The 27,092-nt window shown below is 42.9% G+C and overlaps 1 protein-coding gene across 2 annotated transcripts in view; it reads right to left on the bottom strand.

The window, feature by feature from the left end:
* Nucleotides 1–27,092, bottom strand: part of Rapgef5 (Rap guanine nucleotide exchange factor 5) — a 235,315-nt gene that overhangs the window by 139,712 nt on the left and 68,511 nt on the right. For both annotated transcript variants that reach the window (XM_028880927.2, XM_037210915.1), the window contains exon 7: nt 10,319–10,367. In XM_028880927.2, the coding sequence (XP_028736760.1) occupies nt 10,319–10,367 (49 nt within the window). The remainder of the gene's footprint in view (nt 1–10,318; nt 10,368–27,092) is intronic.

Below are 27,092 nucleotides of genomic sequence, written 5' to 3'. Positions count from 1 at the left end.
TGGACTGTCCATGATTTGTACAGCTTATGAGTTTCCACTTTATTCTTTTCTAGTCCCAGGAATAAAAAAGTTTAACTAGAATCTTTTCACAAATTGCAGCTTTATCCTCAAAATACTGAAACTTTCTAGCCAAGAGTGGAAGTTTAGCTGATGTGCCAAAGCCCAGGTTGGGAAAACTCAAGGCTGCCTGCAGAAGATCTGGCTTTGGGACTACCTTCAGGCCTGGCCCTGACTCTGAGTCCTGAAATCCAGATAGTGAAAGCAGTCAGTCTGCAGTATGTGCACAGTGCTGATTGCCCAGCCTGTCTGCAGTGGGTACACAGTGCTCTGACTGCCCACCCTGTCTGCAGTGGGTACACAGTGCTCTGACTGCCTAGCCTGTCTGGAGTGGGTACACAGTGCTGACTGCCCAGGCTGTCTGCAGTGGGTACACAGTGCTCTGACTGCCCACCCTGTCTGCAGTGGGTACACAGTGCTGACTGCCCAGCCTGTCTGCAGTGGGTACACAGTGCTCTGACTGCCCAGCCTGTCTGTAGTGGGTACACAGTGCTCTGACTGCCCAGCCTGTTTGCAGTGGGTACACAGTGCTCTGACTGCCCAGCCTGTCTGTAGTGGGTACACAGTGCTCTGACTGCCCAGCCTGTCTGCAGTGGGTACACAGTGCTCTGACTGCCCACCCTGTCTGCAGTGGATACACAGTGCTCTGACTGCCCTGCCTGTCTGCAGTGGGTACACAGTGCTCTGACTGTCCAGCCTGTCTGCAGTGGGTACACAGTGCTGACTGACCAGCCTGTCTGCAGTGGGTACACAGTGCTGACTGCCCAGCTAGTCTTCAGTGGGTACACAGTGCTCTGACTGCCTAGCCTGTCTGCAGTGGGTACACAGTGCTCTGACTGTCCAGCCTGTCTGCAGTGGGTACACAGTGCTGACTGCCCAGGCTGTCTGCAGTGGGTACACAGTGCTCTGACTGCCCACCCTGTCTGCAGTGGGTACACAGTGCTGACTGCCCAGCCTGTCTGCAGTGGGTACACAGTGCTGACTGTCCAGCCTGTCTGTAGTGGGTACACAGTGCTCTGACTGCCCAGCCTGTCTGCAGTGGGTACACAGTGCTCTGACTGCCCACCCTGTCTGCAGTGGGTACACAGTGCTCTGACTGCCCTGCCTGTCTGCAGTGGGTACACAGTGCTGACTGCCCAGCCTGTCTGCAGTGGGTACACAGTGCTGACTGCCCAGCCTGTCTGCAGTGGGTACACAGTGCTCTGACTGCCCAGGCTGTCTGCAGTGTGTACACAGTGCTCTGACTGCCCAGCCTGTTTGCAGTGGGTACACAGTGCTCACTGCCCAGCCTGTTTGCAGTGGGTACACAGTGCTGACTGCCCAGCCTGTTTGCAGTGGGTACACAGTGCTCTGACTGCCCAGCCTGTCTGCAGTGGGTACACAGTGCTCTGACTGCCCACCCTGTCTGCAGTGTGTACACAGTGCTCTGACTACCCAGCCTGTCTGCAGTGGGTACACAGTGCTCTGACTGTCCAGCCTGTCTGCAGTGGGTACACAGTGCTCTGACTGCCCAGCCTGTCTCAGTGGGTACACAGTGCTGACTGCCCAGCCTGTCTGCAGTGGGTACACAGTGCTCTGACTGCCCAGGCTGTCTGCAGTGTGTACACAGTGCTCTGACTGCCCAGCCTGTCTGCAGTGGGTACACAGTGCTGACTGCCCAGCCTGTCTGCAGTGGGTACACAGTGCTGACTGCCCAGCCTGTCTGCAGTGGGTACACAGTGCTCTGACTGCCCAGCCTGTCTGCAGTGGGTGCACAGTGCTCTGACTGCCCAGCCTGTCTGCAGTGGGTACACAGTGCTGACTGCCCAGCCTGTCTGCAGTGGGTGCACAGTGCTCTGACAGTGGGCAGTGCCTGCCAGCTGTCTGCACAGTGTACACAGTGCCTGACCTGCCCAGCTGTCTGCAGTGGTGCACAGTGCTCTGACTGCCCAGCCTGTCTGCAGTGGGTACACAGTGCTGACTGCCCAGCCTGTCTGCAACACACAGTGCCTCTAACTGTGCCCACAATAATGTAACAACAAAAGAACAAGAAGCTCACATAGAAGGCACCGGGCTGCAGCTGCAACTCTAACATCACCCCTTAACTCCACAATAATAACGCTGCCTTCATCAGATGGGCATTGAGTCAGTAATACGTTATTTATGAAATATAGACAATGGTTTGAAAACAGAAAGGGACAATGTGTCCTCGCTCTTGCTCACTCTCCTCATGCCTTACCGTGTCTCTGCAGACAGCAGGATGCCTGGTTAGAAGTAGGTAAAGAATGAACACTGGCCGGGCAGTGGTGGCTCACGCCTTTAATCCCAGCACTCAGGAGGCAGGGCCAGGCAGATCTCTGTGAGTTCGAGGCCAGCCTGGGCTACAGAGTGAGTTCCAGGACAGGCACCAAAACTACATAGAGAAACCCTGTCTCAAAAAACCGGGGGGAGGGGAGGACACAACTGAGATTTCAGCTTTCTGTGCCCTATCCTTGCTATTTTTTAGCTACTTTTAAGTGTCAAGTGAGACAACAGGATTCTTGACTGTGACAACATACAACTGGTTGTTTTCATTCCTGATTGCTTCCCGAACTTGTTGTAGTTGGGGGACTATAACAGAATTACCTTCATTTTTCTCTGAAACAATCTTCTTCATTCATATTAGTTTCCTAATCAGAAAGCATCATATTCAATTAAAGCCAGGAACACAATAGAAGCAGCACTGCTCAAGTCTTATGGATATTACTCACTTTTGTATTACTGAGCCATGACTAATGACATAAGGAGTTACACTGATTGGAACAGTAGGGACGAAACAGTCATCATGGACAGAGCCTATGTTTTTTTAAAAAGAAACTTGGAATTAATTTCAGTTTAACACGGGGAAAATATAGAATTCTCACATAAAAAACATGTCAACCAGAAGAAATAGAAAATATGAAAGCTGGTCAATTGATTTTAAATTTCACATGGAGAGTGGATGGACCAAGAAGAGGCCACACAATATTGAAGGAAAATAACGATGCTGGAGGTCTGATACTTTCTGATCTCAAGATTTACTATGGAGTGATCTACAGTAATCAAGACGGTATGGTACTGAATGAAAGAACAGACTCCCAGGCCAACGGAGCAGAATGAAACCCAGAACAGACCCACATAAATATGGGCAGGAATCTTGGACAAAGGAGCAGGCGTTCATGAAGGAAAGACTGTCTTCTTAACAAGCAATGCTGAGACACTGGGATAGTCACCTGAAAAGTGAATCTTGACCTTATTTATGCCCATCACAAAAAAGAACTCAAAATGGACCACAACTCTAAGAGAAAACACAAAATTATAAAACCGCCAGCTGGCAACACGGAGAAGATCTAAGACTTTGGCTTGACAGTAATTTTTAGATACAGCATTGAAGGATGACCCATGAGAGAAATAATTGGCAAGGTGGACTTCGTTAAAATACAAAGCACCATTGAGCAAATGAAAAATCAGGCCCCAGACTGGGAGAAGATATTTGCAAACGACATACTTGATTGTGACTCTTACTAAATCAGACAAAGAACTCAAGTTCAGCGGAGAGGAAAAGAACAAGCCAATTAGAAAATGGGCCGAAGAGCCGACTGGGCGTCACGTGGAAGAAGTTGCATGGGTGGCAATGAGCTCAAGAAGAGATGCTCGCCCTTGGTGGAGAACTGCAAAGGACGGCAGCGGCAGGAAGTGCAACGGAAAGGAGGGAGAACTCACAACACAAGGAGGGTCCCGATCTAAAACGTCATTGAGCTAGCTGAACGAGGCAATGGGAGCTCTCACTGTGGGTGCAGGCACGTTAGAGGACCACGTGGTACTAAACCTGATCTGATACAGGACCCAGCAAACACACCTTTTAGCGGTCAGCTAAAATGAGTGAAAACTTAAACACAGAGATGTCTAAGCAGCATCATTTACAACTTCTAAACTTTGAATGTAACTGAGATACTTTTTAGTTGGCAAATGGATAAACTATGCTAATCCAGACAACAGAGCATTGCTCAGCATTAAAAAAAAAATATCTGAAATGCATGCTATTAGGCAGAGGAAGCCAGTTAGAAATTGCCACATACTGTGTAATTCCCACCACCAGCAAAGGCAAAACTCTGCACCAGACAGCTGAAAGCAGGGAGGGGGTGCAGTGGTCATGAGGCCAGAGGAAGAGATGAGCAGGTGTAGCACACAGGGCTTTTTTCTTTTTAAATAGTGCTTTGGATCAAACCCAGAGCATTGTGCATGTAAGGCAAGTGCTCTCACAATGAGCTGTGTCTCCAGTCCAAATAGTTCTCTCTTGTTACAGTGCCTGTAGAGGTCTTAATGAAACTTGACAAATTAAAACCATGCTAAGAATAAGGAAAGTAAGTACTTACTGCGCCCTCATCCAGAAGCCTTATTATAAAGCTTCAATACTTAAATCTGAGTGAGTGTGTGTGTGTGTGTGTGTGTGTGTGTGTGTATAAAACTAAACTTCCACCTCATACCACATACAGAAACAAATTTCAGTGGTTTTCCGCCATGCACAAGAAAGACAAAACTGTAGAACTGCCCAAACCTACTGGCCTGGCTAGTCTAATTTTAGTCACTTATTTAAGAAAATAATTGGACAAGGATAATGACAAAAAATCTATTCAAGAATATATGCTTCTTGGGGAGTGGGAGGAAGGGACTGGCAGGAGGGGAAGGAGGGGAAACTGAGGTCAGGATGTAAAAACCAAAAAAAGTAAGTAAACAACAACAACAAAAAAGAATATATGCTTTCATCTTTCTATTATTATTTATACTGGAGGAGGATCACTCAAATGTAGGTTTGGGGACATAGCTCATTTAGTACAAAGCTTTCCTAGCACACAATGCTCTGAAACTATGCACAGTGCTGCACACCTGTCATTCTGGCACTCAGAAGGTAGAAGCAGAGGATACCAAGTTTAAGGTTATCCTTGGCACACGAGTGAGTTTGCCACCAGCTTAGGACACATAAGACTCAGTCTCAAAAACAAAAACAACCACACCGAATGGCTTAAACAAGTTGCACAGTATGTTCAGTTAATCAAAATGATTGCTTGAGTTTATATTATTGACATAAGTGCCCCATGGAAACTGATTTACAGATAGCTATGGACATTTGTCTAGTGGAGTGCAAAAACTAGAAACACACACACACAAAAGTGCACCAAGGAATTGTTTCTTACAAAGATAAAAAAGTTGCCCAATAAAGTAGAGTTATCTTTTCAACAACTGTTAGAAGTTTCAGAGGAACAAAATAACACACACACACACACACACACACACACACACACACACACACACACAAAACTGTAGCAAAAGTCTCACACATTAAACCAAACCAACCCAGAATAGATCAAAGACTTAAACACAAAACATAAAATTATAAAACATTTAGGGAATAGCAGATACACAAAAAAAAATCTTTAGGATTGAGTCCTAAGCAAAGTGTTCATAGACTTACCCAAAAATGACCCAGAAAAGAAGTACACTCCATTCTTTCTCCTTGTGTTTTTTCTCTCCCTCTCTTCTTCCCCTCCCTGTAGTCCCCCCCTTTTTTAGTGGGGTGGGAGTTTTATCTAACATTTCATGATTTTATAATGCATATGTGCTTTGATCAAACCCACCCAACTCCCCCCTCCCAGCTCCTCCCACAGTCCCCCATCATCACTTTTCCATCCGCTTCCCGAATTCTTTTTAAGCCCACGAGTCCACTTAAAGAGGCCAGCATGACAGGGCCATGCACTGGAGCCCTGACAGCCCATCAGAGGGTCACATGCTTAAAGCACACTGACACTCTCCCTCTGGGGGAGGTTCTTGAGACAAGGTTTCACTATGCAGCCCAGGCTGGCCTCAAGCTGGCTATTCTCCAGCCTCAATCTCCTAAGTGCTTGGATTGTAGACATCTACATCACACCCAGCTTAATAAGGTGAACTTTATATAAATTAAACACTTTTCTCTCTGAAAGGATGAATAAGACTTCAAGAAAATATTTGTCACCAAGTATTAGTAAAGGACGAATATCCAGGCTATTTCAAGAAACATGGAAACGGAACAACAGTTAATGGCACGATCACACATTTCACTGTGTCACTTGTTGGAAAATAAAGTACAAGAAAGTAAGTTCACTATTGTGATCACTGAGGAGAGAAAAACTAAAACGACTTAAGATATCACTGTACACCTATCACAATCTCTAAAACAAAAACACTAACAAGCAAACCAAGAACCTGGATCACATTGCTGGTGAGAACGAAAATATCCTAGTCATTCTGGAAATATTTTACCAACTTCTCAAATCTACAAAACCTAGCATGAAACCACCATAAACTTAGAAATCATATTTTAGACATTTATTCCAGAAAAATAAAATATTATTTTTGCATAAAACTTTGCACTGTACATGAGTGCTTTTAGGAGCTCCATAATAGCCCCCAACCGGAAATGAACCTGAAATCACTGAATAGCTGAATTCTTAAAATACACCGTGGCTATGGGATACTAGTCAGCAATAGCAGAGAACACATTACTGGTGTCCAACCAGCACAGTTTTCCAGAAAACCATACCCGTGAAAAGTCAATTCCAAAAGATTACATATTCTGATTCCATTCCTACAGTATTTTTGACATGATTAATAGAAACGGAGACCAGATGCTGATACCCGGGGGTTACAGATGAAAACCCAGGAAGTTATCAATGAGGATCATGAAGGAGCCTTGTGAAGACAGAGATGTGTGTCAGTGTCTTCCTCACTATGGTTCTGCACCTTGAAGAACACTTGGTGCTGGGGGAAGGGACGTGCGTTTCCTTCAGGGATGCAGCCCCAGACAGGCTGCCCACACTCCAGAGACCCACGCACACAGCAGCTGCACCAAATAGACTGAGCGGCTTTAAAGAAAACATAAAGTGAGAAGGGGCATGAGGTGGGGGATCTGGGATGAGCTGGGAGTGGGGGCTGGATGTCATCAAAACACACACATGTAGAATAAATAAAAATATTTTTTAAAAGTGTTTGGGATATACCCATCGTTTATTACAAATATGTATAAATATATAATTACCTCAAAATCTATATATTAATATGTAGTAATATTTACCTGTTAGTGGAAGAATGTGTAGAAATATATACAACAAAAGATTAATATGGATATTGGTGAGAGGATAGGAGATTTTTCAATTTCTTCTTCAAGCATGAATGTATAATAAAATTTCTTTCAATGAGCATTCTCTAATAGTAAGAAAAATAAAACAGTATTTTTATTATGAAAAAGAAAAGTAATATACACCATTGAACACATTTCACTGAATATTTTACTTCATAAACCCATGATAAGAACTTAAGAACTATTTCTACCTTTTCTTTTTCTTCGTGTGTGCGTGCGTGCGTGCATGCATGCGTATGTGTGTGTGTGTGTGTGTGTGTGTGTGTGCGCGTGCGCGTGTGCGTATGTGTCTGTGTGTGTGACATGAATATGTTTGCATGGGAGTGTGCACACATGGGTGTACGTGTATAGGATAGAGATCAATGTCTGGTGTCTTCTTCAATTGCTCCCCACCTCATTTATTGAGTCGGAGTCTCTTGCTGAACCCAGTGACCTCCATGGATCTATGTGTCTCTGCCTCCCTATGTTAGGATTACAGGCACAAACTACCACATCCAGCTTTTTAAGTAGTTGTTGGGGATCTCAATTTGGGTCTATGTTTGCAAGGCAGGCACTTTACCAACTAAACCATCTCCACAGCAGACTGTCTCTACTTCCTTACCATTAAAGGAAATGATATAAGGGTTGCAGATATAGTTGGATTGATAGAGAGCTTACCTAGCATACATGGAGCCCTGGGTTTGGTCATCATTAGTAACATCGTGATTTTAAGGCCAGCTTAGGCTATATGAGACTTTTTACAAACCAGAGAGAGAGAAAGCAATCAATGCACACCCCTCTCCCTTAATCCCTGCTGACATCCTGTGGCTAGACCTCCAACCTAGAATGACAGGGACAAGGGATTGGGGATGATAGAATACTCTGAAAAACTGCTCTCCAGCTTTTATGGCTTTAATCCCACATTTGAGAGGCAGAGGCAAGTAGATCTCTGTGAGTCTGAAGCCAGCCTGGTCTACATAGAGAGTTCCAGGACAGTCAGGACTATATAGTAAGATTGCGTTTGGACAAACAAAAACAACAGCAAAACACTTTCCAGAAAAGCCGTGAACTTGGGTCCCCATTCTCATGTGTGTGAGGGATCACTTTTGGACCTAAAAAGCTGCAAAGTTGTATTCAGATTCCAACCTCCACAGATCTAGGAAGGAAGGCAACCTAGCCTCCTGAGATGGTGAGGTGCCACACACCTAACTTCAGACAAGCCTTCCTTATGTGCATACACAGCTCCTGCTTCCTGTTCCATACATCCACCTCTCTCTCCCTTGCTCACTCACTCTAGTCCCTTCTGCATCTTTGCTGTCCCTAGAACACAGCTGGCACACGTCAGCCCACATGCTCAGCCTCCTCTGTACTTTCTTGCTCTTTTGCTGGCAATGGTCACTCTATGTTTACCTTCTCAAACTTACATTGAAACTTTAAAAGATCAAATTCCACACTCAAAGATGTAACACCTACCACAACTCACACAGACTTCAAGTTTGCCTTCTTTACTACCAACGGGGTCAAGATCAAAGCAGTCACTTGACTTCTGACCTCTCTTACAATCATTAAACTGTGTCCTTTCTCTAGCTTGGCTTCCTCCTCTGCACATATCCACTGTCTAATGCTGCTCCCCACAGCTCAGCTCACACACACACCGCATGATGCTCTTTGCAGCCTTCTAATACCTTCATAACATCTGGTCTCTGTGTCTTTAAAATGCAAAACCACCAAAGTTACAGGAATATAATAAATGCACACGCACTACAATGTGTTTGATTCAAAAAGTAAATAAGAAGCAAGCAAAGCTTAAGAGTGTCTAGAGAAAGAATAACATAAAGGTTCGGTTAATGCCAACACACTTCATCTCTGGTTACTCCTCAAGTTCATGCCCTTTGTCATCATCTTGCTGGCTGAAGTCAACGTCTAGTGCACTATAGCCAAGTCACACCTTTGCTGAGTTCCAGTGCATTCAGAACTGACCTCCAGCCTCTGAACATGAGGGACAGCATGAGATGCCGCCTCCAATATCTCCCTTCTCTAAATGTGGTGGGTTTGAAAGAACATGGCCCCTAAAAGAAGTGGCACAATTGGGAGGTGTTGGAGTAGGTGTGGCCTTGTTAGAGGAAGTGTGTCACTGTGGAGGCGGGCTCTGAGGTCTCATATCTGCTCAAGCCACACCCAGTGAGACACTCCTTGTTGCCTTTGGATCAAGATGTAGAATTCTCCAGCACCATGTCTGGCTGCATGCCGCCATACTCCCAACTGCCATGCTGCCGCCATGATGATAGTGGACTAAACCTCTGAAACTGTAAACGACCACCACAATTAAATGTTTCCCTTAGAACCTTTGCCGTGGTCATGGTGCCTCTTCACAGCAATGGAAACCCTAAGACACTAAGCAAGCATTTCCCCACTTCACTGAGCCTCCATTTCATGCTAGATTTTAGCAGACAATGCTTTTGTTCTCCAACACATATTTGGAAGCCTCCTTTTGCTTTTTGTATATCATTTCTATAGATTAGAGCTTACAAATATGAGGACACATCTATATAATCAGTCCTGGGAAAATGTTTACTATGAAATATCATTGAATAAATTATTTTTAGACAAGTTATTTTGAGATTTTAAAAAAAAAAATGTTCTTTTAAGTACACCAAGAAGCAGGCAGATCTCTATGAGTTTGAGACCAGCCTGGTCTACAGAGGGAGTTCCAGGGAACCCAGGGCTATATAGTCAAAGCTTTCTCAAAAGCATTATAGCATGATAGTATTTCTTGTTCTCTGTTATTATATTACATAATGTAAAGTAATTTAATTGTTTCACAATGGACTGTGATCTCTTTCCTGGTTTCAGTGAACTATAAACATTTTTAGTTTTCCCTCAAAATAAGTAAGTTAGGGGAGAGGAGTAAAATGTTACCTTGAAGTGCTTTCCATAAAATCTATGCTATTTAGACTGGACTATAAATGCTTCAGGACATGACGAGGTTTTTCTACGTTTTATAGCAAGCAGCCTGAAACACCCTCAGTGCACACTGCCAGGTGATGTGTGAAAGTGTGAAATACCCCCAAAGGGTTACAATCTCCCTCCAGCCCATGAGAGATTACTCACCAGACTTTCTTGCTTTCAACGCAATAACAGCCGCTAGCTCTCTCTGCACCTAAGAAAACATTAGGGAAAGAAATCATGTTAGAGTAAGAAAAATGGAGCCACCACGGCAGCACTTCGTTTGTAGCTAAGAGGCCACATTCGCGGCAGCGGCTGCAGGAGACTCAAACTCTCCACCCTCACTGCCTTCTTTTCTTTCCTTAGAATGTGAGAAAAACTGCGGCAGCATTTCAGACCAAAAATCTGGAAGAAATCATACCAACTTACTTTTTTAAAGAGAGTGATTTTTATTTAACTTTTTATTTAAATTTTTTAAAAGGCTATTTGCCAAAAGGTGCACACTGTGAAGTACATATGCCATTATGGGTACGTTAAAAATAACTCAGAAACAGCACAGATGTGAACTGTTAGTAATGATATTCTGACAGCATAGTTAAATATTACGTATTCCTGAGGATGCTGGTTTACATTAGGCATTCTAGAAGCACTAGAATTCTAAATGGGTGGTCCTGCATTAATAGACCTCTGCTCTGAAACAATGAACTCTTGCTGAAGGCTGAGCAAGTGACAGGAGCCACTTTGGATAATATGCAAGGTAAAAGCAAGTAGCACCGGGTCATAGGGCAGGCAGAGCGAGAACAGGCAACACTGTTAAAATCCCGAGTCCTTAACCATGTTTATCTTCCAAACTTTCAGCACATATATGCTGATGACCTACCCAGTGTGAATGTATAAGCCCATCCTCTAAAAGAATACACAGTGAACATTTGCCAGTAAAGCTGTGTAGACAAAAGAGTGCACTGCGTGACACACTGCAGCTCCCAGTGCCACTGAGACAAATGAAGAGTGATGGAGAGGCAGGAAAGATGGAAGGGAAAAGTGCTGTCTGTCTGTCTGTTTGCTTTTTTTGTTGTTTTTTGTTTGTTTGCTTTTTTTGTTTGTTTGTTTGCTTTTGAGGTTTGTTTTTGTTTTTTAATTAATATTCTTACTTGTATTTTTTGTGTTTTATTTTTATTATTTAAGTTTTTCTTGGTGAGGGGACACTACAAAGTGCAGATACGGAGGGACTGGGAAATGAGTAGGACTGGGGTGCATGATGTTCCCAAAGAACCGAGAAAAAGTTACGTTAAAAGTTGTTAAAGAGAAACATAAAAAACAGTAAGTCTAAGTATACTTATTATCAAGATAATATAAACACAGTCTTGAAGAAATCCATGCTTGGCAGCAATTTAAAAAAAAATAATATATATACATATATATATATATGTATATATATAGTGAGTGAGTTCTTTTCTCATCAAGGAACAACCTCTTAAGTGTGTGTGTGTGTGTGTGTGTGTGTGTGTGTGTGAGTGTGTGTGTGTGTGTGTGTGAGTGTGTGTGTGTGTGTGTGTGTGTGTGTGTGTGTGTGTACCTGAATATATTATGGTAATGATACTTTAAAGGGGAAACATGGGAGTTCAAGGTTAAATTGCAGATTTGCCATTCAAATTAATTTAATTTATATTCATTTACTCGAAGGCAAGAGTGCTAATGTGTTAGACCCTGAGACTCCACCCAGGATTACTTCCCAGTGGCCCAGGCATAGGCTTCCTGAGGAAGGAAGCTTGCTCAGCTGTTTTTACTGACACACTTTCCCTACGGGTTGGCACACATGTCATTTGAAAGTGCATACTCTGATTTAGCTGATTCTTCAATGCCCGAGACTCTCCTGACAGTTACACAATAGTGAGCAGGCAATCGGTCTCTTTCTCCCCAACCTTGGGAGTTGGGAGTCTGAAAATGTTCATGAATAGGTAGGTGATTTATGGGGGAAAGAATGAGGTGGAGAGGACACTGAGGAAGTAAGAACTGATGAGTGACCACAGGAAAATTTGTATAAATACCTTGTGTTTGCTCCAATAAATAAAAAAGCAACAAAGTAAAGTACCAATCGATGAACGCTTTGCATTTTGCGTTCTGTACAAGGTTCATTATTGTAGCATTGCCTTCTACGTTAGGATTTTCCTCTTTCACAATGCCACAAATTTTTGCAAATGGAACCAAGATGTAGATTATGAACACCCCCTGGCATCCTGTCAATGGCTGCCTGGGCTATGACCTCCCAGAGAAGGCCTCACTGTGAATCAGAGATAGAAAAGAGGCAAAGATGGAAAATGGTGCAGAAACTGGATCCCCAAACTTGCTCCTGGAGAATAAACGTCAGCTTTTCCCACCTCAGCTCTAGCTTTCTACACCTAAATGTATTCCACAGGGTCTTCAGCCTTCATTCTCTAACTCAGAAAAATGCTCAAAATAAAATAGCTCAGGAAAAAAGAAAGCAGTGTATTCTAACCATATAACACCACACAGTTTCCAAGGATGTGGTGGGAAGGAAACCAGCGGGATGAGCAGTAAAAAGTAGAAGGGGTTGTGGTGATATATTGTGTACCCCAGTAAAGCTTACCAGAGGATCAAAGGACAGAACAGCCACTAGATTAGACATAGAGGCCAGACAGTGGTGGCACACATCCTTAATCCTATCACTTGGGAGGCAGAGATCCGTCTGGATCTCTGTGAGTTCAAGGCCACACTGGAAACAGAGCCAGGCAGTGGTGGCACACACCTTTAATCCCAGGAAGTGACATCAAGGCAGAGAAAGGTATATAAGGCAAGAGTGCTGCAGGCCGCAGGAACATATCATAAGAACTCAGCTGGTTATGGCAAAGTCACTACCTGGAGGAGGCAGGGAATTCCTCCAGAGGAAGCCAAATCCCAAGGAGTTTTTGGTGTTACTTGGCTTGTTATATATCAGCTGTCTTCTCTTATGAAAATCATGTGTGCCTTCATAGTTTTCCCAATTGACTTTCCCCTAAGAAGGGCTGACAGTGTGGACTGATCACTCTCTGGACATACACATTCCAGGTATTTGGAGAACAGCCTTAGGAAAGGATTTCTCTGGAATTAGATATCTCCCTTGGCCACTTTCAAGGACTAGCAGTAATAACAGTCCACATGCAAGTCTCCTGATCTAAGACAAATTCCACAAGGAGACACCACCTAGGTCAGGTAGATGTTCTGTAATAGCTTTACACAATTTAGCTCGGACCCTCCTTTCTTACAACCTTACTAACTTTATAGACCTCTAACTCCTTATCTAACCACTTCTAGGAATATTTAGATAACTTTCTGTGCTGACAGCTATGCTCAGCCAGAACCCCAGTTCAAGCCTCCCTGTAATTATCATCATTGGCAGCATCCGGCCAGATCCATCCCCAGATGGAGGAAAGTACCTTATCAGAGATACCTCTGTACTCTCTAAGAACAGACTTAATCATCCAGACTACCTGTTTGAGAAGGCCTGGCGGATGTGTCAATTAAGCTTTACTTCCTCCTTTCCCAAACCTTACCTCTGGTTCCAGATCTCCCTTTAACTATCACCAGAGGCATCTAGCTGTACAAAGGTTGCCTAGCGACCGAGCACACTTTCCCCCACCCTGCAAAAAAAACGGCAGATAGCTTGAACAGATAGGAGCCACAGGAAAAAAGAAGACAGTTTTATTTTCTCCCATTGATCTAGCAACTTATAGATTCTTAACATTTTCTACCAATCACGTTTAAGATAATAGTTGAGCACATAAGATCCCTCTTCTTAGATATTACCTGAATTTAGCCTTTAGTTAATTCATTTCCCCATTGGTCACTTCCCTTTGGGGTTGCAAATGATAATTAATGGTTATTGCCTCTCAATGTGATTCTTACCACCCCTCCATTTGACCCTGGAAGCCTGGCTTTTTTTCCAGGGCACAGAGAGTGAGAGAGAAGAAAAGAGTATGGAAGAACTAGACGGGTAAGAACTTGCGAGGAACAGGACAGAGAAGGAGATGGGAGAGGAGATGATATGGGAAGGAACAAGATGGATGAGAACCTAGAAGGGGCAGAACAAGATGAAGGAATTAAGACAGACCCTAGAGGGGACTGCAGACAAGTGTAGAGAGAAATCAGGCTAAAGATGACCTAAATATGAGAGCAGAATATAAGCTTGTAACTGTCACAGAATAATAAAGTATATGGACTAAGGAGTTTCGTGTACATAGATTCATTTCTTCTCATCAAAGATTAATTATCAGCTGGTTGTAGATTCTTCCTGGACCTTGGGAGGGGACTATTGAGGGGCTGGACCCCCACAGTCCCCGATACATGAGGAAATAGGAACTAAGACAGTTTAGCCAATCCTCTTGGGTGAAGACTCAGAGGATTTCAGTCAGAGGATTCATGGAGTTGGTGAGGTAATAGGTGGTGGCTGTGGCTCGCTCTGCTTCTCTAATGTTTCAGCTTTTACCCCAATATCTGGCTCCGGGTTTTTTATTAAAAGACCATCTAAGACTCGGAACGACAAGGTGCAGGAAGAAGATAGATGAGCAGTGAAAAAGAACTGCAGGATAATTTGGTAGTAGCTTAGCCCTTTTGTCCACATAAAGTAGATGAGGTCACTGTACTCACTACATTCTCCGAATTTCGGCAGAGAGGACATGTGCCCTACATGTGGCAGGGTTGGGAGGGCTTCCTCAGTTCTGAGCCAGGAGGGAAAGAGTTTTGACTGATCCTCTTTTCTCTCCACAAAGCACAAAAGGGAAAGTGCTGCTCAAGCGAGACACAAACAGGTCTGATCCTAAACACCTGGCAGTTATCTCGTTAATTATTTTGAATAATGTGGCTGCTGCGTGTCTTCTGAGCTAGATGCTCCACTGAGGCAGAAACCTATATGTCTTGCTGACATTATCCAGCATAAGGGATGCTCCTTCACTGAAAGACAGTGGGGTGGGTACAAAAGCATCTCCTGAGACTTAGGGAGTAAAAAGAGTCACCTGAGGGAGGAAAAGGAGCATTCAAAGAGAAGGTATCCCCGCCAGAAGCTATGCCAGCAGGAATCTTCTTCTTGTTTTTTAAGACAGGATTCTTTCGTGTAGCCCTGGCTGTCCTGGAACTCACTCTGAAGACCAGGCTGGACTGTAACTCAGAGATCCACCTGTCTCTGCCTCCTGAGTGCTGGGATTAAAGGTGCACCACCCTACCCAGCTAAGGAGCCTTAAGAATATAGTGAAAGGACTTAATCTCCTTTGCAAATCATTAAGTTTATATTCACAGAAAATGAGCAACTGCATACTGTTAATACTAAGGGACCTGCTGGCCTTAGAGAAGGAATGCCACAGTCCAGGAAGGGCTGCAGAGGCTAATGTTCAGACCACAACTTCCCAAGGAGACCAGCAAGGACCCTCAGCTAAGTCTCCCAAACACCTGGTGAGCTGTTGAAAGGGCCCTTTAGAGGATAATGGATTGTTCCATTTAGTTTCAGTAACTTCAAGTCTCTTCTCCTGTTACTCAATGCTGTGCCCAGGGCTGTAACCCATTGCTCTCCTCAGTAACACATGGTTTTCTCTACAACTCTATATTTCAATGTTTTACTCATCTCACCTGGCAAACAATCTTCACTTTTATTTTGCTCTACCCCAATTTAACTCCTTTGTAAAGGAGCATGGTCTTTGCTGTGTCTTACAGATAACAACAATGTTATAATGCAATCAAATGGTTAGACTTAATATATCAGCAGGCTGACATACTCAAGTACACAGAAAACTGAAAGAATGATTTTTATAGAGCTTAACTTTAATTTAAAATACAGTTTATTCAACATAAAAAACTACTATTATATTCCAAGCACATGCAGTTGAGGTATTGGTTGCTCTAGTGAATATCTAAATAGAGGCTGACTGGGACTGAGAAGACATAGCCCTCAGTTTTTCCTCTCTCCTGGTTACCCATCAGAAACTAGAGTCTGGAACATGATGAAATGGGTTGGCTTTCTACCCCTATAACTAGCAGGACCGATCCCAAACAGCACTGGCAGATCAACAGGCAGATCCAGTCTTATCTCTAACACTGTTTCTATTTTCTCCCTGGTACTTTAATAGTCCTTCAGCCTGGAATCACAAATGCTCACAAAGCTTTTGTGCATTGCAGTTAAGACAGGAGAGCAACAGGAAGCCTTAAATGCAAACAAAAGAGCTAGTCTCCCAGGAAAAGGTAACTGTTAAAATGTGGACCAGTTTTCTGGAAGAAGCAACTCTGAAAAGCAACATGTGAAGCTAGGTAGAGGTTAGTGAAGGTCATTCTGGGAGGACTGAACAGCAATGGTAAAGGTATTCAGCTAACTAAAGGGCTGTCCTTACAAACTAATCTAAGTAGAACCAACAGTGAACAATTTTGTAAAGGTTTTTAGTAAATCTAGAAGTAGTTAAGTTTTGATACCATAGTAGAAATGTTTTTAAGACACAGGTGGCTTAAATATGTGTGGATGTTTTTCTTAATTTCTTAAATTAAATGTAAGAAAATATAGTCCTCTGAGTTTTATTCCCCAACATCCTAAGTTTTAAACCACTATAAAAGCTTAAACTGAGGACTGGAGGATGGTTCAGTGGTTAAGATCATGGTGGTAGAGGATCAGGATTCAATCCCCAGCAACTGCTTGGCCACACAACCATCTGTAACTCAAGTTCTAGGAGATCTGATGCCCTCTTCTGGCCTCAACAGACAATACACACATGTGGTATCTATCCTAACATACAGGCAAAACCCCAAATACATAATATGAAAATAACAAATCCTAAAAAATAAAATAAAATAAAATAAATAAAAAATAAAACATAAAAAAATTTAAGCTAGTATAGACTTTAAGAATTTGAGGAAAAGATAAAAATATACCTCTTTAATTAAGGTATTTTCAGACATAAATTGTGTTGTTTTTCTGTTGACTTAGGAGTTGAACCTGAATCTACTGATATTTTAGCATCTGCAGCCCCACAGTCAACACCCACTGCTAAGGCTGCGGCCTGGTGGGATATCTGGCCCTGTAGGCACCGGCTCTGCTGTGACTCCCAAATGTACTTTATAACTAAGTCTCTGTCGTTTTATTTACCAATAAAGACTCAGGGGTCAGATGTTGGGGTGAAAACCTGCTAGCTCAGAGAGGCCAAGAAGCAACCAGCTGACCTTCCTTTTTGGCCAGAGATCCAGCAAGAGAAATCTCTCCAACCATCCCAAACCAAAAGACTGCAAAATTCCAAGCCCCTCCCTACTCCTTCCTGTGCGTCTCTCTGTCCATATTCTTGGTTCCTCCACACTATCTATGGCTAATTCCTGTCAACTAGTTACTGGCTCCACCCCCAATCCAGGGTTGATTTTATTAACATAGTCTTGGGGTTTGACAATGTGTTCAAATATCACACAACAAAATTGAGCACGGATCGTGGTAGCACTTTTCTCCTATGAAGGATCACTCAGGAGGCTGGTTGGCATTTTTTTTTCTTCAGTTTCTCACAGGCTAATGTTCCTGTTTCTAAGTGCATTATTCTATTTTTAAGAGGTAATATTGTCATAGTTCTGACACATAGATAATCTTGCCGTTGCCTGTTAGTGTAGATAACAATTAGAAACTAAGAAAGTTGCATATCTGTCTAGACACTATTGTTTTCCACGCCACCAGTTTATTTAACCAAGAATTATTTCCCCACCAGTTACTGCCATCACATCAAAGAGGAGCTTATGTACGATGGGGTGATAAAATAAATATGCTTATGCTTACTCATCTGTTGCAGCACAATTAGGGATATTTAAGAATCTCTTATGTAGACTATTTACTTGAATATAAACAGATATGCTTCATTATGCTATGACTGAGACAACAGCTGGCCATTCAAACATGAACATACAGAGAAATGGCCAAAATAAAGTAATGGGATTTAAAGACCTGTAAGTCTGCTGCGCACTTACAACTTTGACAGAGGTTCAAACTACAAAGATATAATAGTTTCAGTTTATCACAAGCATATGAATTAATGATGGAAATGGAATTACTAAGAAAGGACAATAATATTTTCAGGAATATGACGAGAGGAACAAAGGAGTAAAATGTAGGCTTAAACAAAAACATTGTTGAGGTATTTATTGCTTGTATATACTTTATTTAGTTATTATACTTATTGTTTATAGTTTTTCTTATATTAGTTATAACTTTTTCTTTTTATTAGAATAAAAAGGGGAAATGTAGTGATACTTTATTTGTGCTGAAATATGATATTTTATTTGTATGTTAATAAATAAAAGTTTGCCTGGAGATCAGAGGTCAGCAAGCCATAAACAGAAGTCAGGCGGTGGTAGCCCACACCCTTAATCTGATCACATGGCAGGCAGAGTCTCTGTGTGGTCAAGGACACAGATAAGCGTGGTGACACAAGCCTTTAATCCTAATACCAACCATAGAGACCTGGAGGTCTGTATAGACAGGCAGTGATGAGGAAGTCATGTGGCTGGGCTTAGAGCCAATGAAAAGGCAGAACAGGAAGGCAATAAAAGCACAGGTCAGGCAGGAAGAAACTCTCCCTGTGTGAAAGCTACTGCTGATGGTAAGCTAAGGCTAGTCGTGGCTATTTGCTCTGATCTCTTCGACTATTACCTCTGTATTTGGCTCTGTGTTTCTTATTTAATAAGACTGTTTAGAAATTCATCTACATAAAACAATCACTCCAGAAAGACCAACATATAATTTATTTGGTTTGGGTACCCTTTGTTTAAGAGATGGATAGTAGTACCATTGGGGCCTTGGAGCCGGAACTTGGTGGACACCAACATCCTCATTTACCTTGTCCTCCCTGTAAAATGTGGCATTGTTAGACGTCCTTTCTTTCTAATAGTCGGGATTCCATACTGTCATGTTTCTGGGCTTCCCTCTTCTCGTTAACTCACATTTTCAATTTTATCTGCAACAGACAGAGCTCTTCTGAACCCTGGCGTTCCATATCCTCCCATCGTATGGACTAGAACACTTCAGTAGCTGAAACTGAACACTTCCAAAGGTGAAGGCACTTTTGTAGTGTTTTCATTCTCTCTGTTCCACATATTCCACAAGTGAATGGCACTACCACAAACACAGCCTCAGGCAGGCAGAAGGCGTCCCTGAATTAGCCAGTTTACCACTTTCTCCCACTCAACCAGTCTTGCTAATTATCTTGCTTCATCTTATACTATTCTTTACTCTGTAGACTAACCATTCTAAGATATCAGTTTTACTGTCTCTTGAGAAAACTCTTCAAATGCTTTCCCAAGAGACTATGGCACAGTCCACTCTCATACTGCATACATCACATTCTTGTGTTATTGTCTTCAATAGCTTTATCCCCAGTCCTTTCAAAATTCATTCTCAAATAAGTAAATAAATAAGCATCCATACTCCCCTTGGTAAAATACAGTGCTGCAGTTATCTGAATAGATTGTGTTCTTTCTTTCTTCTGGGACTCTCCCCATCCTGTTCAGTGTGGAATACCTCTATGCCTACCTATCTTAGTTAGGGTTTCTATTGCTGTGAAGAGACACCATAATCACAGCAACTCCTATAAAGGAAAACATTTAAATTGGGGTGGCTCACTTGCAGTGCAGAGGTTCACTCCTATATCATCACGGTGGGACACGGTAGCATGTGGGCAGACATGGTGCTGGAGAAGGAGCCGAGAGTCCGACATTGTGGTCAGACTTTCTTTTCCCCGCCAGCCCCAAATAACAACACAGAGTCTTATTAATTATGAAAGCTTGGCCATTAGCTTAGGCTTGTCCCACTAGCTCTCATAACTTAAATTAACCCGTATTTTTATTAATCTACATCCTACTGCGTGGCTTTTACCTCTTTTCCATTCCATATGTCTGACTCATTCCATGACTTGATGGTGTCTCCTCATGTGCCTAGATTTATCCTGAGTTCCTCTTTTTCCAGGAAGTCTTGCCTATCTCTCCTGCCTGGCTATTGGCCATTCAGCTTTTTATTACACCAGTCACAGTAACACATCTCACCGCGTACAAATATCTCACAACACTACATCTTCCAGGCAACAGGAAGTGGACTGAGTATCACACTGACCAAAGCTTGAGGGTATATGAGACCTCAAAGCCCACCTCCACAGAGACACACTTCCTCCAACAAATGCACACCTACTCCAATAAAGCCACACCACCTAATAGTGCCACTCACTTTTGTGGCCATTTTCCTTCAAACCACCACATTCCACTCTCTGGCCCTCAAGGTTTGTAGCCATATCATAATGCAAAAATGCATTCAGTCCAACTTCAAAAGTCCCCATAGACTATAACAGACTCAAACTTGTTTCAAAGCCCAAAGTCTCTTCTGAGACTCATGGCACTCTCTTAACTATAATCTCCTGCAAAAATTAAAATAAAAGAACAGATCACATACCTCTAACATATAATGGCACATCATTCCATAACATAGGGAAGGGAACATGGTGAAGAAATACTAGACCAAAGCAAGACTGAAACCCAGCTGGGCAGACTCCAAACTCTGCATCTCCATGTCTAATGTCAAAATGCTCTTCAGATCTCCAAGTCCTTTCAGCTTTGTTGACTGCAGCACACTTCTCTAACCTGGATTGGTTCCATCCCTGTTAGCAGCTCTCCTCAGCAGGTATCCCACAGCTCTGGCATCTCCAACATCTCAGAGTCTCCAAGGCAATCCAGGCTTCAACTTCACAGCTTCACAAAATGGCCTCTCTGGGCCTCCATTCAGGGACATCCCTGACACATGCCTGGCCTTAGCCGGCTTTCCTTAGTCAAGAGGGAAAATTCCATAGCAACTTTCTTCTATCCTTAACTCCAGAACCACATGGCCAAAGCTTCCAAGTTCTGCTGCTTGCTGGGGCTGTAACATAGCCCTCTTGTTTAAGTACATTTTTATCAGATTTCTGTTTTCCTTCACTGCCTAAGCTTGGCTGTTGATGAATTTGGTCTGTAGACCAAGCTGACCTCAAACTCAGAGATCTGCCAGCCTCTGCCTCTTGAGTGCTGGGATTAAAGGCATGCACCACCACACCCAGCTCTTTAATTCCTTATTACAAGGTGGAAACTTAGGTAGGTGGGATCACCCTGAGGTCACCATTCCCTTTATTTCATTTCTTAATCCATTTATCTCCTTAAAAGAGATTTAGCTCTATTACACTTCCTAGTGCCCCTTTTTTCAATCTGTACATTTTGTATTTTTATTTGCTCAGCTTGCTCCTCTTCATTATAAATCTTTATCAGAGTTAACACTAATAACCACAGGACAGAGTCTATACTAGGCTGTTTTGAGATTTCCTCTGCAAATGGAATTAATCCAAAACTCAGGCAGACTTTTCAGATAAGGGCCAAAAGCAGCCACATTCTTCCCCAAAATCTCACAGGATTTGTCTCTAGGCCACATACTAACATTCTTCTCCTCTGAAACCTGTTGATCCCCACAGTTAAAATCATTCTCAATACCACTGTCTTCTATGCTCATACTAATATATCCCAATAAGCAGTGCTGAAAGCATTCCACTGTTTTCCTAACCCAAAGTACCAAAATCCAAATTCCTCCAAACAAAAACATGGTCAGGCCTATCAAAACAACACCCCAGTCCCTGGTACCAACTTCTATTTTAGTTAGGGTTTCTATTGCTGTGAAGAGACACCATGACCACAGCAATTCTTATAAAGGAAAACATTTAATTGGGGTGACTGGCTTACAGCTCAGAGGTTCCATTATCACCATGGTGGAATAAGGCAGTGTGCAGGCAGACATGGTACTGGGGAAATACCTGAGAGTCTCACACCTTGCAGGCAACAGGAAGTGGACTGAGTATCACACCGAGTGAAGCTTGAGCATATATGAGATCTCAAAGCCTGCCTCCACAGTGATGCAGTACCTCCAACAAGGGCCTATCTACTCTGATACAGCCACACCTCTTAATAGTTCCACTCCCTTTGGGGGTCATTTTCTTTCACACCACCACACTTCCACTTTTGTGAGACTGTCACTTACGTATCCTCATCATGTGTAAGGATGTACCAACCATCTCTCCCAGCTGAGTGAGGTCCTATGGCATTCCAATAGCATTCTACACCTGTTATAGCCTCACTTTGCATCCGTTAGTGAAACCCCATCTCCAGCTGGGAGTCTCTAGCACTGTTATAGACCATAAGACTACTGCAATGGATTCTCCTGTCATCAGTCTGGCTCTGGCTCCCGGTACAGTTCCCAGACATATGTTTTAACTAAAAGCACAAATGAAGAGATAGCTGTTTGTGAAAAGACATAAGGGGAACACATGATCATAAAAGGTGGAGGGTGACACTTGGGTCAACAGGTAGAAGTTGGAAAAAGGCATGTTTTAGCTCCATCTGTCAATTTTCAGAAGGCCAGAGCCGTCCATGGTAAAGACAGTCACAGTGAGGTTTGGGAGGTGACTCTTTATACAGGAAGACAACAGGAAGGCTCCAGGACCAGGAGATTTGCTTCATGAATAGCTCCCTTCCCCATCACCCACATGCGGGTGTTTACATCATCTGGAAGGGTGGCGGCATCTGCTGCTCTACATGTGAAAAGCTGGAGATGTAACAAACAAATAACCCACCGAACAAACATGAAATACAACTGCTGGAAGCCATTTATAGAGAAATTGAAATTTTTTTGGTCCAAAGAGCAGAAGAAAGCCACAAATGTTTGAAAGAAATTTTAAAGCAAATAAACGATAACATCTTTTTTAAAAAAATTTCAAAAATTCTGTAAAATATCTCAGTCCTTGTGCAGAAAATGTCTTTCTTGATTATTGTACTTTTTGGAGATAAGGTTATGGTATGTAGAAACAACAGAACTAACTACACCATCAGACCAAGTTATCTCACTCAGTTGAAGACTGCCTCCTTGCTGGGATTTTACATAAAAACAAACAAATAAACAAACAAAAACCCTCATATTAAGATAAAACCCAACCAACTAAGGTCCTTCCCAACTACAAAATTCATTAGCAACAAGGACCTCCTCAAGGAACAAGAGTCAGAAATCAGGCTGCAAAAATCTACAGCGAAAGCAGAAAACCCCCAGTTATTTCATCCGCCTTGAGAGCGGTTGTAGGACTTCAGGCAGTGGGGTGGCATCGTCGCCATCTATCTCGTGGAATTGCTCTGAGACTAAATGAGCTGATGTGCGAAAAGCATCAGGACCAGCGCCTGATGTGGCGTGCCATTCCGCCTTTAGCTGTCTTTACCTCGGAATTAAGATCTTTGAGTTGCAGTGCTTAAGCCCTCCTTCCGGCCTACGCTGCGCAGTCCTGACCAATGACTAGGGCTTCCACTGTTAAATTCCGCCCACCTGGACCACCCCCAGTGCAATAGCAGCAGAGGCTAAAATGATATATGAAGACGTAATGAACTGTATTTCAAGTGCTTATATTCCCACCGTCTAACTCAAAAATAAAGTTTGAGATTCTGCAGAAGTCTGAAGCTTTCACATATGCATGCAGGACATACTTGAATTATAGAAATCCACTTTGCAACTTCAGAGGTATCCATCACCTTAACGACCTGTGGCCTGGACGCTGTGGCAGCCATGGGGGACGGCTGTATTATGAACCAGGGGATTGTGAGGCACGTGTTCCACAAGGAATGTGGAATATTTCTGTCTCTGTCATAGTAAATCACTGATTTGATGGCTGAAAATGACACTCACATATAATCTCATTTTGCTGTGAGTCTAAAGTCCAGGTATGGCTCAACCAGGTCCTCTACTTAAGAGTCTCTCAAGGTATCCTCAGGGCTATACTTCATAGTGAAGTCTCAAAGGGGAGAATGCGTTCCTAAACTCAGAGATGTGGGCAGAATCCAATTCCCGAATCTACAGGATAGGGGGTCCTGCTTCCTTACAGATTATACCTGAATTCAGTTCCTGCACCTATAGCATGGGGCTTCTGCTTCCTGACAGACTATTCCTGCTGCCCCTTCCTCCTAGGAGCCTACACTGGCCTCTGAACATGGACTCCTGCATTTCAATGACAGCGGTGACAAACTAAGTTCTTCCCAGGCTTCCAGTTTCTCTCCCTTGCTCTCTGACAGTTCTTCCTAGCTTCCACAGGACAAGTTCCCTGCCTTTAAAGACTTCTATGATTACATTGGCTCTGTGCAGGAAGTGTGCAGCCTTAATGATATCTATGAAGTACCTTCAGCCACGTTCAGGTGGTATACAGGGCATTCAGACTTGGGGGACCAATTTATCATCAGAGAAAACAGAGGTACCCAGAGTTCCCCTGAATAGATCACCTGACTCCCTCTGGGGCTTCACAGCAACCTGCCATAGAGTCCAGGTTTGAAACATGACTTTCCTGCTCTGCAGTCTTCACCAGATCACACCGAATTCTTCTCTTTACACATTCTCTCTCTCTACCTTCAGTTCCAACCTCATGTTATTGCCTTTATTTCCACCCACTGAAGTGTCTCGACCTTATAAACGTTCTTTTCTTCCCTTTATCCAGATAAAACATGGCATTCCACTTCATGCAAGGAATTAGCCTTAATGATCAAGACATGTTCTTTTGCAACTTTTTTTCTTTTTTAAGACAGGCTCTCACTCTGTACCCAGATTGGCCTTGAAGATGATCTGAAAAGTATTACATTTTATATTTATGTTAGTTTGAAAAGATAACTTTTCAGTATTTTTGTTGGGCTGTTTACTTATAGTAATATATGCTTAATTACAAATTTGGAAGCTGTAGAACAGTAGAAGAGAAAACCACCCTGAGAGTGTCTTGACAGCTTATCCTAAATGAGCTCACAGGATGGGACATGATACTGATTACCAGGTGCAAGTTATAAAAAGCCAATGGCATGTTTATTGCCAACAGGTAGTTCATGCCTGTTTCTGGATTTCAAGAAAGGATTGGCATCCATCACAGAACTGTCCACTAGATCACCTGTTCAGTTCCATATTGAGAGGCTTGGGTCCCTACCCAGAGTACAGAATATGAAATAATGCAACAGCAAATGGCACACTTCTGTTACACCTCTTATGTGCCAGGGCACTATTCCAATAGCCATGAACTTGGTTTGTCTTCATATTACTTGAGTTACGGTAACTGTACAGATGAGCCCTTGAAAATGTTCTGTAACGTGTATGAAGATGATTTAGAACATCTTCATAAGCTGAATTCATACAGTGCATTATCCCTCTTACATGTTGGAACACAAATCCATGAATGAAGCTGTCTGAGGAGATTTCTGAGAGCTTTTAAGAAAACTCCAAGTAAACAAGTCTTATAACCTCTGCTACCATGCCCCTCCCCAGTGTAGTAAATAGGATCTGGTCTGCTTCAGATCACACATTGGTGCTTACTCTTGTTATTAAAACATGTTTTCAAGCATGGGCTGTTCCCTTGACTGTATACAGCCTATACTCATGTGAACTTTCCTCATTAGACCTTGCTTAACTCTCACAATACCCATAGAATATAAACTGCCTGATGCTCTGAATAAAGTTGGCTATTGCATGAGACTTCAGTCCGTCTCATTTTTAGGCTCCACTCTCCATGGTTTAAACTGCCAACCAGAGCAATAACAACACCCAACTTTACCTGGCCTCTCCAGACACTTTTTGTTTGTTTGTTTCAGTTTGTTTTGCTTTGTTTTTGAGACAAGGTTTCACTGTGTAGCCTGGTTGTCCTGGAACTCAGTCTATAAATTAAGATGGCCTTTAACTCAGAGATCCGCCTGCCTCTGTCTGGGAATGTTGGGATTAAAGGCATGCGCCACCACAGCTAGGCTCAGACACTTCTATAAATTATCAACTGAAACAAGCTAGTAACATAATTTCGAAGGAATTCTTTTGTGTTAATAAGCACAGACGCTAGTAATTGTTTCTCTGAAGGTTTTATGATAACTTCCTCATCCCTCCCTCTCTTCTCCGCCCGTCCTTCTCTTCCTCTACCTCATTGGGTGGTGGTGGTGGTGGGGGAAACCTAAAGCCTCAATCTTATGGAGGAATTTTTTCAATTTATGTTCCCTCTTTTCAGATGTCTCTAGCTTGTATCAAGTGGACATATAACTAGCCAGCGAAATATGTAAAAAGAGAAGGCAATTTCTCAGGGTTTCTTCCTTTCTTTGTCTGGAAGAGACAAACCATGATGTTTCCAAGAAACCAAAAGTTCCACTAAACAGAAGCATGCACTTTAACTACTAAGGCACACTGCCGTAGCTGAAGTTTTCCTGTGTCCCACCTGGCCCATGGTCAGGACAAATCTCTCTCACCCACCAGTCCTGCAGCCGCTTGGACCCAAGTAAACCATGTGGAGACACAGTGCAAACTGGTTCAGTTGATTGAAATTAGCTTAATGAAAGCAAGATGGCTAACAGGGTCTCCTGGGTTAACGTAAGAGCCTGATTCTCTTCCTTTTCTAATCCATCTAACAGATAAAGCTTCTTACACACATTGCAATCCTCTCAGGAGATTCAGTACCTATTTTTACCTAAGTAGAATCTCAGCCCTCCTCCTGCAATTCCAGACACTTGCCAGTTCACTCTGCCCGTGTTAATATAGGATGCTTTCCGCTACCTGTGCATAGCACACCCTGCTCGTTCCTTAAACATAACAAACACCACTGAACTTTTATGCTCTTGCTGTTATTTCTAAACACAGTGCTGTTCTCTCTGTCACTCTCCCCTGTCCCTCGTATCCAGTGTTCACCTAGTGCCCCTCCCATTTAAAATCCTAATTGACCACCCTGATTTGTTCCCCAGTGACATCCACAGCTCTGCATTCATCACAGACTCCTCACAGGTGGTAAAGGTCTGTCAACACATATGCCAAGCCACACACTATAGACTCAGCATACCTGATAAACCATCTGAATTAACTTCTAAACTGTGCAGCTACAGCTACCAATATTAATAA

The sequence above is a fragment of the Peromyscus leucopus genome, chromosome 14 (assembly GCF_004664715.2).
Source record: "Peromyscus leucopus breed LL Stock chromosome 14, UCI_PerLeu_2.1, whole genome shotgun sequence".
Lineage (NCBI taxonomy): Eukaryota > Metazoa > Chordata > Mammalia > Rodentia > Cricetidae > Peromyscus > Peromyscus leucopus.
This window is presented reverse-complemented; position numbering and strand designations above follow the sequence as displayed.